The sequence below is a fragment of the Rhincodon typus genome, chromosome 2 (assembly GCF_021869965.1).
Source record: "Rhincodon typus isolate 14 chromosome 2, sRhiTyp1.1, whole genome shotgun sequence".
NCBI classification, from domain to species: Eukaryota; Metazoa; Chordata; class Chondrichthyes; order Orectolobiformes; family Rhincodontidae; genus Rhincodon; species Rhincodon typus.
In genome coordinates this window covers 30,644,409-30,664,123 of record NC_063333.1, presented here as the reverse complement: position 1 = coordinate 30,664,123, position 19,715 = coordinate 30,644,409, and the positions used below count along the sequence as shown (strand labels likewise).

At 39.1% G+C, this 19,715-nt stretch overlaps 1 protein-coding gene across 3 annotated transcripts in view; it reads right to left on the bottom strand.

The window, feature by feature from the left end:
• The window catches only part of LOC109931738 (kinesin-1 heavy chain), a 103,943-nt gene extending 96,910 nt beyond the window's left edge, over nt 1-7,033 (bottom strand). For all 3 annotated transcript variants that reach the window (XM_048613314.1, XM_048613318.1, XM_048613326.1), the window contains exon 1: nt 6,658-7,033. In XM_048613314.1, coding sequence (XP_048469271.1) covers nt 6,658-6,783 — 126 coding nt within the window. In that variant the 5' untranslated portion in view covers nt 6,784-7,033. The remainder of the gene's footprint in view (nt 1-6,657) is intronic.
• Between the last annotated feature and the right edge of the window lie 12,682 nt (nt 7,034-19,715).

Sequence of the window (19,715 nt, the reverse complement as noted above, 5' to 3'; positions counted from 1 at the left end):
AAAATGTTTAGCATATATAGGGACATTTCAAGCCTCGCACCACCTTGACTTGGAACCAGATCACCCTTGCTTCACTGCTTGCACAGTTAAAATCATGAAACTCTCCTTGACTGCATGTGGGTCTACATACCAGAATTCAAGAAATCACCACCTTCAAGGACAATTATTAGGGATAGACAATCAATTCTGGCCTTTCCAGCAAAACACCCAAATCAAAACAATAAATAAAATAAATGAAGTCAAAAATTAAATATAAAAGAGTACAATTTTTTTGCCATGTAATATCCAAAGATACGGTTGTTTCCTCAGCAAAATTCTAGACAATTATTAGAAAATGTTGTTTTAGTCACAGCATTGTCACAAAATGCAAAAGCTGTGATTAACCCCAATTGTTAACATTTGCTGCAAATGTTATTAGACTTTTAATTCACTGGCATTGTTGGAAAGTTTATAAATCATTTCAATACAATACAGCTAGTAATTAGCCAAATCATCTTGTGTTTACAGTGCAATATGCAGGTTCAGGGAACAATTAACACAAATAAAGATTATGAGCAATGAAGTAATCTTAAAATCAAATAATCCTGTAACAAAAAGGTCCTGACAATTATTGTGACTTTTGTATTTTTTTAAGAAAAAGTGCAATGATTAAAGCACTGATACTGGTTTGTCTGCCAGCCAGAAAAAAAAATCAGAGGAATCCTTACCTCTGGACCAGGAGACTTGGGTTCAAGTCCCATCCGCTCCAGAGGTGCGTAATACCATCTCTGAACAGGTAGCTTAGAAAATATCTAAAAAAAATTCAGTAGCTGGCTGTAAAACCGATTAATCCACTGACCTAGACACGATACTGTGCCAATAAAGTCAGGCCAACATTGATCACTGCATAAATATCCTGCATGAAAACTAAGAAACTGTAGTTTGTATTGTCTAAGCCTCATTAACAAAGTACATTAACATAAAAATGATGTTAGCACACATGATTTGATCTCTTCAAACTTAAGTGTTAAAAAGGTTGTGTAAGTGGATATGGCTTTTAATGTGTTTCAATGAACAGCAGCAATTAAAGTAAACAGAATGCTAGAAGTCAAGAAACATGTTGAGGGTCATACAATGTTCTGGTTGGAGTACCAAGTGAAGATTTTCCATGTAGAACTTAACTGGACTGAAATTAGAATGTTTCATTCTTTAAAATGAAATAGTTAAGGACAATTCAAAACCCATGTTTATAAAGGCATATATGTCAGACGGCTACCTCAAGAGACAACAAAGCTCCAAGACATGAGGTTGCTCACTGATGACAGAGGACTGGGATACGAGTATATCCACCAACTGGATTTCACAAGATAAAAACATGACTGACTGCAGAATATGGTCCTCAAAACAGCAGTATAGAAATTACAGAACCGAACTGGAATTGAATACGGTTAATTTGAACAAAGAAATAAGTTATATTGTGAATTGACTACATAATTGATTGCTATCCCCAAACATGGGTAAAAATCTAGAATGGGACACTGTATTAAAATAAACACAAATCGGTGATCAATGCTCAAAAATCTGAATGATTGTGGACACTAAAGATCCTCACATTGTTATACAAGATAATGAATAGTGGAGATATACAATCCAGGCAACTACTTTGGATGAAATATGTACACTAGGTCAAAAAGGAGGCAAATTTACCTTTTGGGAATTTGAACCCAAAAGGAGTTCATTTGTGCACAATATGTAAAACACTCAGAAATGACTATTAGAATGGCTAACGAGCAGAGCTAAAATCTTTTCAGTTAGATAAACTACAATGGATAAAATGGTCCTCCTCCCTATTCACCATGTGATGTGCTGTAGCTGCAGGAAATAGGAAAGAGCTGCAAAATCCAACAGCTAGATGAATCTAAGCTTTATTTCATGAGATCAAGTCAAAACAAAAGACAGATCATCCATGCCTAAACTGCAAATTATTCTCAATTTCACATGGAAATGTGCAGAGTTTGAAAACCTTGTTTTTAGATGGAATTAGTATCCAATATATGCTTTCCACTCAATTTTAAAGTTTTTTTAACTCCAATTTTGTCAACCAAATACAAGTTTGAGCTAATCATGTAACTAAGATATACTTCCCAAAAGCTCTTCCCTGCTGTGATCTCAAAATAATCAGTTTTTGATGTTGGTTGCAAGGAGAAAATTTCATCTGGAAATGCGCAAACTCTCTTTTCAAATCAGCTCAATATCTTTAACATTCTCAGAACCAGTTGACAAGATGATCGTTTAATGTTTTATAAAAAGAATAGACAGGAAGAAACTTTTCTTCTTGGAAGGATCAATGACCAGGATATAAATTTAAAGGTACTGGGCAGGAGGTTTAGAGGGATTGTGAACAATGCTTTCTTCCCCCCGACCCAGCGTTGGTAGGAATCTAGAACTTGCTGCCTTTAAGCGTGGTAGAACCAGAAGCACTCATAACATGTTAGAAGTACACCTGCTATGCCAAGACCTACCACGCTACAGGCCAAGTGCTGGAAAAGAGGATTAGAATAGGTATGGAGTTGTTTTTGACAAGCAAAGACTTTATAGGCAGAAAGACCTTTTTCTGTGCTATAGGCCTCTACATTTATTTTTGAATAAAGTGGGAACTTCTACAAACTGGATGGAGGCTCAAATCCTAATGTGGGGCACAAACAAACAGACTTTAACCACAGGCAACAATCCAACCAATTACACCAGATGGCTGAACAAAAAAAACTTCAAAAGCAGGATGTGTTTACCCACAGAAGGCCTAAAGGAAAGGTGAAAAAGAGGCAGACTGACCTTGTCCAGACCGCCTTGTGTAGTTATACCAATCCATTAGTAGGCTTAAGAGTTAACCAGGCCATTGTTCAATATCAACACCAAACAATACAGTTGTGAGAATCAGATCACTGTATATCTCAATTTATCTATATAATCAGGTATGAAACTCTTCAAATAATCAGTGGGAGCACAATTAGTATTAGTGGCCCAAGTTGGAAAAAAGATGGCAGATTAAAATGAAATAGAATTCCGATAATGTTTTCTATTAAGTAATCCTTGCTGGCAACATGCATGCATGGAGGGAAGAGTCAGGTGTTAATAGCAGATCCTGCTCAACTTCAACAACCTCAAAATTGAACAGCATGGTGATATTACTATTTAAGTTTTCAAGTATGAATAGACAGTTGAAGGCTACTAGAACTCTACAACGCACCAGGCACTAATTTTAGTGTAAGGGTAGGAAAAGTAGAAGAATAATGTCAAACTTTAAAATTTGTCCTAACATGTGAATTAATTTTGAAAAAAAGTAGATTCAGCTCAGAAGTTAAGATGAACAAGTTTTTTTTTTAAAAATAAGTTTGAACATTTTGCCAGAAAGCGAAACGTCAGCTTTCCTGCTCCTCTGATGTTGCTTGGCCTGCTGTGTTAATTCAGCTCTACACCTTGTTATCTCTTTACTCCAAAGTAAAGCTGCTTTATAGGGATACAGTGATTCTTTATAATATACATAAAGAAGTGATAATGTGGAGGAGCCGGTGTTGGACTGGGGTGGACAGAAGTCACAACACCAGGTTATAGTCCAACAGGTTTATTTCAAATCACAAGCTTTTGGAGCACTGCTCCTTCGTCAGATGAAGTCACTAATGGTGGTCAATTCCCACATGTAAAGAAACAGTTTTGTTCTCGCAGAAAAATGTTGAAGGAACATTCAGCTTATTGTAACAGTTCACCTGACAAAAGAGCAGTGCTCTGAAAGATTGTGATATCAAATAAATCTGTTGGACTATAACCTGGTATCATGTGAGTTCTGACCTCTCACATGAAGAAAACATCTCATTTTGTATTTTCCAGATAGAAACTGATAGTTCAAGTTGTATAAACACAATTGACACCTTGGGACAAGCTTAAGGGATTATAAAAATGCCAAACATCAGAACTGCACAGCTTCCTCTGCTGATACCACACAAAAACTCTAGCTACAGCAGCTTGTGCAGACAGTCTACTAACAACGTGGGGAAACTACTGATGATGACAATCAATTACTAATGGTGGTCAAGGGGATGCAATGGCCTAGTGGTATTATCACTAGACTCAAACTCAGCTATTGTTCTGGGGATCAGGGTTCAAATCCCAGCATGGCGGATGGTAGAATTTGAATTCAATAATAGTCTGGAATTAAGAATCTACTGATGACCATCGTCGATAGTCAGAAAACCCCATCTGGTTCACTAATAACATCTGGTCTGGCCTACATGTGACTCTAGACCCACAGCATTGTGATTGACTCAACTGCCCTCTGAAATGGCCTAGCAAGCATTCAGTTCAAAGGCAACCAGGAAATGACATGACAATAAATGCTGGCCAGCCAGTGCGCCCATATCTCAGGAGTGAATAAAAATTTTAAAATTCCTACATGTTTTGATCTTGCAGAAAAATATTTGAGGGACAAATCAGATTATAATAGTTCTTGGGTTGATTTATTTTCCCCCAAGGTTCTATCCCAAAACAAAATATATATTTTACATAAATGAGACCATTTTAGTGACAAAATAAGTCAGTATGAGGTTTCAAAATTTTGGAGATACATTTTCAGAAAGTTATTCCACAACCAGTGCCGCAAGTATCTTAGCCCAAGGGGACGTGTAACAGTCCTAAAGATGTTGTGGCACAGTGGCAGTGCCCCTACCTCGGAGTCAGGAGGCATGGGTCTCACTTGCTCCAGATGTGCATTATAAACATGTCTGAAAAGATTGGTTAAAAGTATCTAAAACAGAAAATGCTGGAAATACTGTGCAGATCTGGCAACATCTCTGCTCAGAGAAGGACAGTTAATGTTTCACATTTGATATGACTACTTCAGAAATGAAGAATCATATCAGACTTTAAACATTAACCCTGTTTTTTTCTCTCCAGAGATGTTACCAGACTTGTTGAGTTTCTCTGGCATTGTTATTTCAGATTTTGAGCATTCACCGTATTTTCTTTGTTAGTTGACAGGTCACCTTTCTTTAAACATTCTGACATGACAGGAAGAGATGATTGTACATTAACCTCTGAGTTAACCCAGAAATAAAAGTACAGTTTTTAACCAGGTTTACTTTAACTATTTCACTGTGCTTTAAAGGCACATTAGTCCATGGTTTTCTAATATCACTGTCCACTGGGCCAGCTCTTTTTTGAAAAGTCACCAGTCATTACAGACGCATTGTTCAACACTCACATTTCGTTCAGATTTTTATTTCATTAGGTCAGAAGTGACGTAAAGGTTCTTCAGATCAAATGTGTCGGGCATATTTTCTTGGGAACTAAACTTGATTGTTCTGAGAATTCAAAAGAGGCCCTAAATATATTCAAATTCAGAGATTTTACATTAGCGTTCAATTTCCAATGCTTTAAACAGTAAATGACACAAAATTATAAAAGTTCAAGAGAATTCACATTGAAACTCTCCAGGGATGCTGCCAGACCTGAGTTTCTCCAGCATTTTCTGTTTTTAGACATCTAAAAAGAATCTTTAAGGCTTCAGGCATCCTAGTAACTCTGCTTAACAGGTGGCACCTTGAAAATGATAGCCTCTGTTTCACAGACCTGTAAATGAATTTCTGTACAGATGTCAAGCAATTCAGAATTTATCTAACATCAGCTTGCCTTGTTGAAAACAGATGCTGCTTAAATTCTGATGTTCGAGGAAACTTTGGGGGAAAAAAAACAGGATTCCAGAAGTCAAGTGATGATTTCTTGCATGATAACCCGCGAGTAGGATTCTTACACTGCAGTTCCAAGCCAAACAAAGACCATAAAACAACAGAGATAAGTATTTACCAAACTCACCAATATATAAAAACTTTTAAAACATATTTCCTACTCAATATTTGCCCATCTACACCCATTAAAACACTGCTGAAATTACATCATGACTAATTACAACTTTTAGGGTGGGGAGGGAAATAAAATCACTCCAGGTCAATAGTATATCTGAACTAGTTAGGACTTCAACTTCGATATATACCATGAGATTACCATAATCTCAATCCAAAAGCAGTTCACAACTACCAAATTGACTTCAACTTCTAATTAATCAATGAACGAACTTGCCTTTTTAACAATTATGATCGTGACAAAACACACAGTATTGAATTATAATAATTATTACACCCACCCTCCAAAAGAGGATTCGGAAAAGATCCTCCCGAACGTCAATATATAGCTCATCCCATTCGCCTGAAGCACTAAAGAATTACTCAGATGAAAAGATTTACGATTCCTTTTTGTCGATTTAAAATTCCACACCCTCCGTTATGCTCCCAATGGCTCCAAAATAAGACGTGGCAATTTCCAATAATTCGACAGTGAAATAAATTATGATTTATACTGAGGAGATAAAACACCAAGGCAAAGCAGTGGCGAACCTGGGAGAAGTTTTGAAACAACAGGCGCACTTCGGGGAGACGCCTTGACAGATGAACGCACTTTTTTTTGAAACAGCCGCAATCCCTTTCAAATCTCCTACTGCTAATTAGAGGGAGAATCACTCACGTCTCAAACTTGAATAGCCGATATTAACGCAAAAAAAAACTGAACAGAATCCAGCTTCAGAAACACACGAAGAATGACAGCACAGGGAACCAAAAATAAAACACTCACCCCAACCGCCACGGTTTCCCCCCCTTGAAATTTGCAGATATATTTGTCCCCGCGTTGGATCTCGGAGTCATTTAGCGGCCTGAAACGGCACATCACTTTTATACTGCACTCTGCCGGATCCGCCATTGTCCTTTTTTATATATTGTATCGGGGGGGCAATTAAAAAATACAAGTCAAACTTCCCCTCTTCTCCTATAAAAGTGGTGGGTTTCTTTTGTCCTCCGGATCAGCGGGTAACGTTCCTCTGCCGAACAGCGGCCACCAGTTTCCGTTCCTGACTGGAGAGTTTTCTGTATTATTTTTGACCCCTCTCTCGTTTTCACTTTACTTCCGATCCAACATGGCCGCCATTAAACCGGCGTCTCCCGGCTGCAGCCTCGCTCTCATGCAGCGCGCACCCGAGAGGGGCGTGGCCTGACGTCGCATCTGTGGATAATACCTACGCGCGCACCCGTTTCGTCGAGCATGCGCATCCCGCCTACCAACTGCGCATGCGTGCGGCGCCACCTTTTGTTTTACCACCCGCACCCGTGAAACACTATCCGGGATGGTGTTGAGAGGGGAGAGATTTCAAGATCAAATCAAAAAAAGGTTGCTGTCAATTCCAGTACGAAGGAGGACGATCTGATATCTATAGGCTGAAGGTGATGAAAGCAGGTTCGATAACGTATTTCAAGAGGGAATTGGATTTTAATCTGAATATGCAGATCTTTGGGGATCCCGGCCGCACAGTTCTCAATTCTCATTGAGCAATGTGGGTAGAAACGCGCCAATGTGTTCTGGTGATGGTGATGATGATGATGATGGGGGGTGACATCATCCGACGACCGCGGGGCGTGCCATAGCGTAGCTCAGTGTCGCCAACTGAGTCACGTGACTTTTTCCAGAACTGGCCGGCTGGACTCTGTTGCACAAAACCACATCCTTAGCCAGGCTATCCGTAATGAATACGCACCTAGGAAAGGAGCGATTGCTTGCAAACGAAATAATTAAGCTAAAATTTAAACCTCACCGCGTAAAGAACCCGGGATTTCATCCCAGCCTGACTGTGTGGAGTTTGCATATTCTCCCCGTTTCGGCATGGGTCTTCTCCGGTTTCCTAACACAACTCAAAGATGTGCAGGTTAGGTGGATTGGCTATGCTAAATTGTCCAGGGATATGCAAGCTAGGTGGATTAGCCATGGGAAATGCAGAGTTACAAAAGTTAGTGGAGTGTGTCTGGGTGGGATGTTCTTCAGAGGGTCGGTGTGGACTCGATGGGCCGAATGGCTTGTTTCCACACTGGGGACTCACATACAATGAGTTTGGGTTCAAGACAGACTGGAGGAGAAGAAGGCAAAATCAAAGCCTGTCTCAGGCTTAGATTTCAAAGTGGCATTATTTATTATACACTGAACTAAGTACTGCTGTACATGGCAATCACAAATCCACCAGACTTTGTATAGGAGATACAGACTAACCTCTTCCATATGTGTTCATGTCCATGTGCTTTCTAGACTATCATTCTAGACTCCAACCACATCATGTACTCAGTAATGTGGAGCCCTGTAATATAATTGCATGCTTGCTCCATGGTCCTTAAGGCCTTACACGACAGTGATGGCTGATTAATAAGGTTGCCAGCTCTGATCAGTAAATGTCAGATGATATGACTCCCTGTTGCCTCTTCATCACCCATTCAATTACCTCTGTCCACCTCCTAGTTCCAGCACATTTATTACTATTAAACAGGTTTTTTGTAATGAGATTAAAGTAAAAATTGTTCTTGATGCCTCAGTGATTTTTCTCCTGTTTCTCATAACAGTGGTCAGGATATCAAGCATTCACTTCTGTACACTTCAGGACAACCTGGAGGATTATGTGGATTAGCAAAATGAGTAATCAGAATCACAGAATTATTACATCACAGAAGTAGGCCATTTTGCCTAATGTTTCTGTGATGATTGTCTAATGGAGCAAGTTATCCATTGCTACTTCCCTGTCTTTTCCCCAAGGATCTGCATATTCAAATTAAAATCCAATTCCTTCTTTAAATACATTATCGAATCTGTTTTCATCACTCTCAGCCTGTACATATCAGATCCCAGTCACTCGCTGTATGAAAACTCACTTTATGTCTCCTTTACTTGGTTTCCAAATACCTTAAATCTGTGCTATCTTGCCCTCGAACAACTCTACAAATAGCACTTATTTTTCCCTTTACTCTGTCCAGACTGCTTGTGATTTTGAATGCCTCAATTAAATCTCTTGTCAAACTTCTCTGAAGAAAACAGCCCCAACTTCTCCAGTCCACCTATTTAATTGAAGTTTTTCATTCCTGGAACCATTCTCATGATTCCTTTCTGCAGTCTCGATCATCATTTACTCTTAATCATTAGTATAGTGATGGAAAGTGTCATCAACAGTGCTATCAAGCAGCACCTGCTCACTGATACCCAGTTTGAGTTCCACCACGTCTCTTTCGTGTCTGACCTCATTACAGCGTTGGTTCAAATATGGGCAAAAGAGCTGAATTCCATAGGCGAGGTGATAGCAACAGCCCTTGACATAAGGTATAAAATTCTTTTGGTTTTTATGCTGTATAGAATTGGGGATGCACACCAGTGATTGCACAAGGTACAGCACCATTCGTGACTCCGCAGATACTTGAGCAGTCCATGTCAAAATGCAACAAGACCAGCTTGGGCTGAAAAGTAACATTCACATCATACACATGCCAGACAATTAGCATCTCCAATGAGAGACAATCTAACCACAAAACTAACTAATCAATGGCATTACCATCACTGAATCCCCTACTATTGACATTCTGGGGGCTACCATTAACCATCAACTGGACTCACCATACAAATACAGTGGCTACAAGAACAGGAATATTGCAGTAAGTAACTCATCTGATTCTCCAAAGCTTGTCCACCATTTATAAAGCACAAGTCAGGATTGTGATGGAATACTCCCCACATCCCTTGAGGAGTACAACTCAGAGCACTCAAAAAGCTTAGCACCATCCAGGACAAAGCAACCCATTCGATTGGCACCACATCCATAAACATCCACTCCCTCGACCACCAGCACTCAGTAGCAGCAGTGTGTACTATTTACAAGGTGCACTGCAAAATTCACCTAGGGTCCTTAAACTTTACAAATCCACAACCATTTCTGTCTAGAAGGACTGAGACAGCAGATACATGGAAAGCTACCATCAGCAACAAGTTTTCATTCAACATCAACAACATAAAAACCGAAAGAATTGCAGATGCTGTAAATTAGGAACAAAAACAAAGTTGCTGCAAAAGCTCAGCAGGTCTGGCAGTATCTGTGAAGGCAAAAATAGAGATAATGTTTTGGGTCCGGTGACCCTCATAACTGATGGTGGCTGGGAAAACGTCAGTTTATGTGAAGAGAAAAGGGAGAGGGTTGGGGTAGGGAGTAAATGATAAGATAGAGCCTGAAGAGAGAGAAGAGCAGTTGGATAGACAAAGAGTTGATAGACAAAGGCTGGGAGGGTGAATAGTTGTTAATGGGGACTATTGGTGACTAACAACAGGTGGTGTGTAATGGCAGGCTCAATATTGAGTCCGGTGGTCTGCAGGGTCCTCAAGCGGAAAATGAGATGTTTTTCTTCCAGCTTGTGTTGAGCTTCACTGGAACACTGCAGCAAGCCAGAGTCAGAGATGTTGGCCAGGGAATAGGGTAGTGCGTTAAAGTGGCAGGCAACAGTTCATTCAGGGTCTTTTTTGCGAGCAGAACGTTCTGCTGATGTTCTGTGAAGCGGTCACCCAGTCTACACTTCATTTCCCCAATGTAGAGGAGACCACATTGTGAGCAGCGAATGCAGTAGACTAGATTCTGGGAAGTGCGGGTGGACTGTTGCTTCACCTGGAAGGTATGTTTGGGTCCTTGGATATTGCGGAGGGAGGAGGTAAATGGGCACGTTTTGCACCTTCGCTGGTTACAGGGGAAGGTGCCGTAGGGCCGTGGGGGTTTGTTGGGGATAAAGGAAGTATGTACCAGAGTGTCCCGGAAGAAACAGTCCCTGCAGAAGGTGGACAAAGGACGGGAGGGGAATATGTGTCTGGTGGTGGCATCTTGCTGGAGGTTGCGGAAATGGCGTCTGATGATCTTCTGGATGTGGATGCTGGTGGGATGGTAAGTAGTTTTCCTTCAAGCCACTCATCGTCATGACTTGGAAATATATTGTCATTCCTTCATTGTCATTAGATCAAAATCCTAGAACTCCTCCCTAACAGTATAATTGGTCTACCTACAGCACATGGACTGTCGTGATTCAAGAAGGCAGCACACTACCACCTTCTCAAGAGCAACTAGGGACAAGCAATAAATGCTGGACAGAGCAATGTCCACATCCCATGAGTGAATTTTAAAATAGTCTCGCGAATGTCATCCTGCCTTTCCTAAAGTGTGGCACACAGAACATAAGACATTCAGCACCTTCAACAACTCCTTGTTTTCCTATATTATGCTCCCATCTGCTGGATTTCTGTCCACTCTCATATCCATCTGTATCCTATTTATGTCCTCATGGCAATATCATTTCTAAGGAAGGGTCACTCGACCCGAAACGTTAAGTCTGATTTCTCTCCACAGACGCTGCCAGACCTGCTGATCTTTTCCAGCAATTTCTATTTTTGACTATGTATTCTCTATATTTTCTGCCAGCCAAACTTCCATCCATGCTAACATGTTACCCCCTACTCCATGAACTCCTACTTTCCACAGTAACTTCTTATGTGGCACCTTGTCAAATGCCTTCTGGAAATTCAAGTACATGTGTCTGGCTTTTTAAAATGCCTGATTTTATGAATTGAATTCAAATTACTTCATCTGCTGTGGTGGGATTTGAACACATGTCCCAGACCATTAACTTAGGCTTCTGGATTATTGGACATAGGTGGAAGCCACCTTTCCCCGTAAGAATGTTATGTCTATAGACTTCCCTGTATTCACAGCTTATGTTGCTCCTTCAATGAACTTCAATAAATTGGTTAAACATGATCTCTCCTTCACAAGACTCTTCCTGATTACCTGTGTTTTCAAAATATTCAGCTATGATCTCATCAGTGATCAATTCGAACAGCTTCCCCAAAACAGAAGTCAAGCTAATTAGCTTAAAGTTTCCTATTTTCTCCCTCCTTTCTGTAACAGAATGGTTACTTTTGCTATTTTCCTGAACTATGGGAGGTTTCCTGAATCTATAGAAATGTGGAAAACTAATACCAATGCATCCATTACATTAGACACCTCTTTTAAACCTCCAGTTGCTGGTGGTGACTGTGGTGGAGGGCACAGAGCAAGGATGCTGAACAAGTCTCTGTGACCTCCACCAATAGGTGGCAATGGAGAGGGAGGGCAGCTGCAGCAATCAAATGGATTCTTGTTGGATCAAAATAATATTTTTGAAAGGATGGAGACAGACAATTGAATTTCTCAGTTAACATAACCCAGACAGTCATTCAATGTACAAAGTAAATAGTCCTTAATTTCCCTCCTTGTTTGTACTGAACTGATATCAATAGAGTAAAGAATTCCTGCTTCATGATCTTTGGGCCAAATGTGTGTTCAAATCTCCTGTTTTACGAGGATGAAGTTCATCAGAAACCAGATATTTCTCAGCTCTCAGCTACATCAGTTTGCTCAGTACCGAGTGATTGTAATTTCACCAAGTTCCTCTCTCTCTTCTATCTCCTGATTTACAGCAATTACTGGAATGTTTATTTCTCCTCATTAGTGAAGACGTGCAAATGTATTTTCATTTCCTTTTCCATTTCCTTTTTATTTAGTATTAACACCCCATTCTCACACTGTCTAACACTCACTTACAATTTTCCTTTCTAAATATGTGTAGTAATTCTTACTGTTTTTATATTTCTAGTTATCTCCCCTCAAATTCTAATTTCTTTCTCCTAATTAATTTTTTTATTCATTATCTGCCTTTCTTTATATTCGGATCCATCATCTAACCTGCAGTCATCTTTGTGCAAGTATATGCTTTTTTTTTAATGCTTTCCTACTTCTTTAGTTAGCCATGGATGGTGGTCAGTTCTCCCCTTATTGTTTTCATTTATGATGGGGATATTCTGAGTGTTCTGAAATATTCCCTTAAATATCTCTCACAGCTTCTCTATTAATCTGTCTGCTAGCGTCATATCCAAGTTTGTTTCAACCAGCTCAGTTTTTCTCCCTACATAGTTGCCCTTATTTAAAATTAAAATGCTAGTTCACTTCTTTCTTTCAAACAGAATGTAAAATTCAATCGTATTTTAGCCGCTACCACTTAGAAGTGCCTTTACTCTGAAATAATTAATTAACCCTTCCATATTACATAATACCATTTCTAGTATAAACTGCAGTGATTGGTTCCGGAACACACTGCTCTCAAAAGCATTGTAAGAATTCTTAATCCTGGCCACCATTTAGATATACGTTATAATCATCCATGATTACTGCCTCCACCCAAATCTATTCTGCATCCTGATTTCCTGAACAATGGTCATATATAACTATTACACCAATGCTATCTTTGGTTAATAGTGAGACCTTAGTGTGCAATACCACAGTTGAGGCCAAGCCAGTGTCCTATACAAGCATTTAATCTAAGTTCCTTATTTTTATACTTTATTCCCCTATTTATAAAACCTACGATGCTGCATGCTTTTTTTTAAACCATGCTGTTAACCCATCATACCACTTTCAGTTACCTTTGCACATATTCATCCATGTCCCTCTGTTCTTGCACCCCTATTAAGATTGAATCACTTATATTGTCTCTCTGCATTCTTCCTAAGAAATCAAATTCCTTCGCATTTCTCTGCATTGAATTTCAGCCACCACTTCTCCCCACATTCCACAAAATTGTCTAGTCCTTTTGAAGTTCTACAGTACTCTCAATTTTGTATCACCGACAAGTTTTGAAATTGTGCCCTCGACACCAAGATCTAGGTTATTAATATGTATCAGGAACCGGAAGAGTTCTAACACCAATCCCTGCGGGTCTTCCGCACAAACTCTTCTCCAGTCCCAAACACGTGAAGCAACCACTATCCTCAGTTTTCTGTCACTCAGCTAGTTTTATATACATGTTTCTTCTGTCTTTTTATTCCACGCAATGAAGGAGAGTTTTCAAAACTATTTTGTTAAGAGGATGCTTAGGATGTGGAATTCCCTGTAACGAAATATGTATTGAGGTGTCACCCACGGCTGGTCATATTTCTGGGAGTTTCATCCAATAACCTTCTACACATGGGATGTGGAGTGCAGGTGGAAAAGTAGAGTTAAGGCAGAAGATCAGTCTTCATCATATCGAATGGCATGGCAGGATTGACCAACAGTATGGTCTACTACTCCTATTTCTTACGTTTACACTCTTTTGCCATTGGTTGCCAACACACCCATCCTTACAGCTGTCCAGTTGTCTAAGCCAATCAGAAGTAACCAGACTCTTCTGAGCTATTTGGATGATTTTAAATCAAAAATCAGCCATGGTGTTCTTGAGTAGAACAAGGGGTTACTCTAGTTTCTATGTTTCTATGCTTGATTGTATAGAAAATAGACAGTATTTATATCCCCACTCCAGTATTTCAGACTAAGGAATGAACGAAGTATGTTGTGGCTGAATCAAACAGAAATGTTTGACTTCTGTTTTAAAATATCACAAGATTGTGTTCCATGAACTACAAATCTCTACAGATCTCTGGAATTAGATATGGTGGTAATAGTTAAGTTGCAAAATTGGATGAGACAAAATAATTAAGGGTGGAGACTGGTGGCAGAAGACAAAAAAAATTAAAACAATAGGTTGAAAAGGCAATTGAGGTTAAAATGCTTTTTAGTGAAAAGGAAGTTTAGATGAGAGCACCAAACTGATAGCTTATTCTTGGTGATGTTTGTATCCTTGTTTTTCTTTTTAAGAAAGACTGAATTGGGGATCAAGCCACTACCCGAGGCATCGGGACCTTACGTGGAGAGATAAGTAAAACCTCATAGATCATTTGATAAGATCATTGTGGGAGTCAAGAATGCGTGACATGATCTTGGGACATTGATGTAAGTGTGCAAAAGTGAATGTTACCTTGGAGGCAACAAACATGAGATATTAAAAAAAAAATGCACTGAAGAACAGGTCTCTGACATGTACACCTATTTGATGAAAGCATTAGTGTGACTTGGAAGAGAACAAAAACAGTTTAAATGATAAGACACTGACACAAAATCCATAGAGAAACTGACTTTAAAATAAAGTAGTATTAGTGAAAGTGATGTAAGAATAATTACGATCAAAATAGAAAGTGTTATTATGTCAAATTGTTACAGAAATGAAAGAATATGGACTCCGGGAGGAGTAATGGTGGACTGAGTGAAATGGCCCATTAGATGACATAGATACCCCATCTTGAACGTTTGTGTGATTAAACCAGTTGGTAATGTGTTGGGACAGTTAGTGTATGTGAAAGAAGGCTGAGCTAAGACTCAAATGGCATAGGAGTCTGTGGTAAAGGAACCCGGGAAAAATAAAAGGCAGGAAGCATAAGTTGAAGGAAAATTCTGATGAACGTTAGAGCTGTATTGTTTGATCCAATGTATATCGTAGCTCAAAGGGAGTACTTCCATATGAAGGTAGTTACCACTCAATGATACAATCATTCATAAAATTGGCAAGGAGGGAAACATATTAAAGAAGACTTGATAGAGGTGTACAAAATGATCAGAGGTATAGATAGGGTGGATAGCCAGAGACTTTTTCCTAGGGTGGAGATAGCTATTACGAGGGGGCACAGTTTTAAAGTGAGTGGAGGTAGATATAGGGGAGACGTCAGAGGTAGGTTCTTTACTCAGACAGTGGTAGGGGCGTGGAATGCATTGCCGGAGAGGGTAGTGGAGTCGGACTCATTAGGGGCATTTAAGCAGCTATTAGATAGGCATATGGATGATAGCATAAGGTAAGGGTGGAGGTTAGATAGACCTTAGGTTTAGGGTAAAAGTTCGGCACAACATCGTGGGCCAAAGGGCCTGTACTGTGCTGTGCTGTACAGTTCTATGCCTATGTCTATGTCTACGTCTATGTCGATGTCTAAGTATCCTCAAGATGAATACAGGTAAGGAGAGCTGGAGAAATTTCAAGTCCGTGTATGATGTTATTTTACTGTCATTGGGAGAAGTGATCTGTGGATAGGGAACAGGAGGGAAAAAAAGCACAAATTAACGCATCTGGATCTGGAATATACTGAGTTCTAGAGCAAATTATGTAAATAGATTAACTTTAAAAATGTGGAATTGACTAACAGCCAGCTAATCTGGCACACTGTCTTTTTTTTTCCCTCTCTCAGGTTTTGAGGGACCTCAGCAGGAATGGGAACCTCAACCCCAGGACAGGAGCTGGAATAGATTAAGTTGCGTGTATATATGTGACACGGTTGTGCGGTGACTGTGATTAAGGATATTACTGCAATTAGCATAAGCATGAAAACACTAATCCTCTGTGGGGTACTTTCAATTTGATCCCATCGGAGGCAGACAGGCACAAGACACAACTTCCTGTTTCCATCACAGCCTTGACTGTACATCAGAGGTGGGATATATTTAAGGGTTCATCCCCAAAGGTCACTGCAACCATTAATTTGATGATACACCCTCTTGTTATGTTATTTGTATTGATGCTAGCTATTTTCATTGTAGTTTTAATCTTCTAGTGTAGGTTCCATACTCTTATTATACGTTCTCGCGTGGTTGTTGCTGATTTGCATCTACATCTGCAATTGTAACATGTCTTGTCAAATATTATCAGTTGGATTGTATATGACGGGCTGAAGGGCTAAAATTGTTGATGATATTCGACAGCTGTATGACCTTGAATGAATCCTGTGAACATTCCAATGGACATGCCACAGATGGCACAATCAAAACTTATTTTCTGTATCTGCTTTTCTGTGCTAGCTGTTTGTTACACTGTATAAGAGCCAGAGTTTCATTCCAAGTTGCTGGACTTCACCTCAGACCAGGATCTTGAACAGTGCCAGGAACAGCCTCAGCCTCCAGACCAGTCATCAGGCAAGGGGGTCCCTTACGGGTAGAAGGGTGTGAGGCTTATTGCTTTTTCCCTGTTTTTCATTTTTATAACTTAATAAATGCGCCTTTCTTTTTTTCTTTTATTATTACTGAATAAATGTTCATATTTAAACAAATTGCTGTCGTCAAGCTTTCTCTTAACTACATTTAACCAAATGAAAGTGAAAAGAACTGCTTAGATATTCTCTGATCCAAGACAAGCTGTGAACACAGACAGATTGATGGGTGATTGCTAGAAAGAAAGCTTTTCACAGCTGCCATTTTGCTGTCGCCTTTTCAGACTTTAGCATCTACTTGCTACCACTAACTAGATGTCACCACTAGCTTTTAGTGCCCACTTGCTGCAACCATGATACTGTTTATATTTTCTGTACATTAGCCCACATAACATATACCACAGATAGTTGGGCCCTGTATATTGAAGTTTACTTACAACGCTAACTATTTAAAGGCTATGATATCACAGACTTAGACACGCAGACTGGGTTCTGTGCTTACTGATGTTACAGACCATAACTGATTGACTGAAGACACTAAACAGATTTCAGTGACTGAATGAGATGAGGGTTACTTTATATTGGAATGTCATATGTTGTGATGTACTGAAATTGTCTTAAAGGTACACACCTGTCTCTGGAATTTGTGCCAGAACACAATACCCTTCAAAGTACCAATGCTCATGGTGTTAACTCTCACCTGAAGACAGGTTGTTGGGATAGAGTGTCAGATAGTGACAGATAAAGGAACAACAGAACAAACAGAATGCATCAGTTCACTTTTTTGCAGAAATTTCTACAGACCAAAAAGGAGTGGAGGAGCACTTAACAGGTCCCATGCCAAATTCTCGCCCCCCACCCCACCATTCCCCAGTTAAAGTTTGGTTCAGCAAAGCCTAACAATTTTGGAGTATACCTTCTGCAGTTTGGGAATTTTGGAATGCCATTTGTGGAGATCATATATTTTAATTCTTCAAAATTTTATTCGTAGCTGGTTATCTTTTTGGAGGTGAAAAAGTAAGCTTATTAATAGTTAATATTAAATTTGGTTAATTCAAATGTGAATAAAATGCCATGATGATTCTTAAGTTGTAATTTAAACTTTTAAGTTTTAATTTTGACATCTCTTTTGACTGCAATTATGCAGAATAATTTTTTTTATCAGACCAGACAAATGACATGGATAGACATCATGCTCTGATTATCAGATTACCAAGGTATCGACCAAGGTTCTTTGTTGTCATCTAATAAATACGAAGCAAATACAATGGAATGATAAAATTTGACATGAAGGGAATGTAAAAATTTAACATGGCTAGATGGTCTTCCTGTAACAACTGTTTAAAATAAGAAGCAGAATATTTTACTCGAAAGTTGTGCAGCTGATTAGATGTTGTTGGTTAGTGCTGATGCTGTAATTTCAATAATTTAATCATTCTGTATTATTCATCCCTCGTATTTCAAATGATAGAACCTGACTTTTAAAAAGACTATGTCCTTATAAGGTACAAAGGTGCAATCCCTACATTTTGTCTTTGTACGACATGTAAGAGAGTTCAATAATTGCAATGATTGTGAAAAAAGAGAGAAAAGCACATTAGAACACTGATGCTGGGGTAAAACAAATTATTTTGGAATTGTGCACCCGCCCAATCTTTGTGTTCTTATGCATATCAGCTGGTAAAAGTGGTAGCAAGCAGCAAAACGAGATCCCAGTCCATTTTTGCACTTACGCCATTTTCCACAATTTCCAGCAGCAAACGATTCCTTTCAAGTCTTCCAGGTCAGGAGCTTAATCGGAAAAGAGGGATGAGATAAAGAAGGTGACTAATAATGGGCCAATTATAGTGCTTGGCGATTATGACAAATGAGAAATTGACATACTAATGACTCTATTGGTAAGGCAGGGAAGAAATTTCCAAAGTTAATGAAAGATTTTGTGATTCTATGATTACGGTTCACTTTGTAAAAGAAGCAACAAGGGAAGTAAAGAGTTTGGCATGGAATATAAGTAATAGGACCAACTTGTAAGTCTAGTGGAATTTCTACATCCTTATTCTGTTTTGGTAATCTGATCAGTGTATCTGAAGTAACCATTTTTGCACTGGATTTGTAGCAGATTTCAAAGTCATATCCATGTAATTTAACCGGAAATTGTGGTAGACTAGGTGGTACATTTGTCATTGGTTTCCACCAAATCATTTCCAATACTTTGTGATTAGTTTCCATTGTGAATTACTTACCAAATTGGTAAAATGGAATTTTGAGATCCAAATATCAGAGCAAGTGTGTCACATTCAAATCTTAATTTTTGCAGGTGACAAATCTGTGGAACAAGCTCCCTTGAGAGACAACAGAGGTATATGGTGTTAATTCATTCAACTATATATAGATAAATTTCTTTCACAAAGCAAGATTTTGGGATACAATATATGAGTAATTAGAGACATGGCATATGGCAAATGTATCATCTTTAAGAGTAACAGGTGTCTTTGGAAAATGTTCTTTGCTTCATGTCCGAGCCTGTTGTAGATTGAATACAATGATTAGTCTGCAATTTCATTACTCTTGTAACATGCGACTACCAGGTTAGTGAAAAGTAAACCAGATAGAGCGTGGCCTTATCCGTCCAAAACATCCTATGTTTGTATGACAGTTTTGAATGAATTGGCAATTATCATTTAATTATCAAAGAACCATATGGCGTTGGAGCACAGAAGCAGACTATTTGACCCTTCAGGTGGTGATTTCTTCACAAGCCATCCATCGATCTTACTCTGCTCCTCATTCCCTTTATTATTTCACATTTTCAAGCAATGGACTAATTCAATTTTTAAGGAAATGGTGTAATTTTCTTAGCGTTGCTAATACTCCAGAATTGACCTGGAGTCTCCAGGACTTAATATTAATAATTATATCACAGCTGTGAGCAATCAAGGAGAAAAATTATAGGACAATGGTTTTTTTTCTCTATTCCT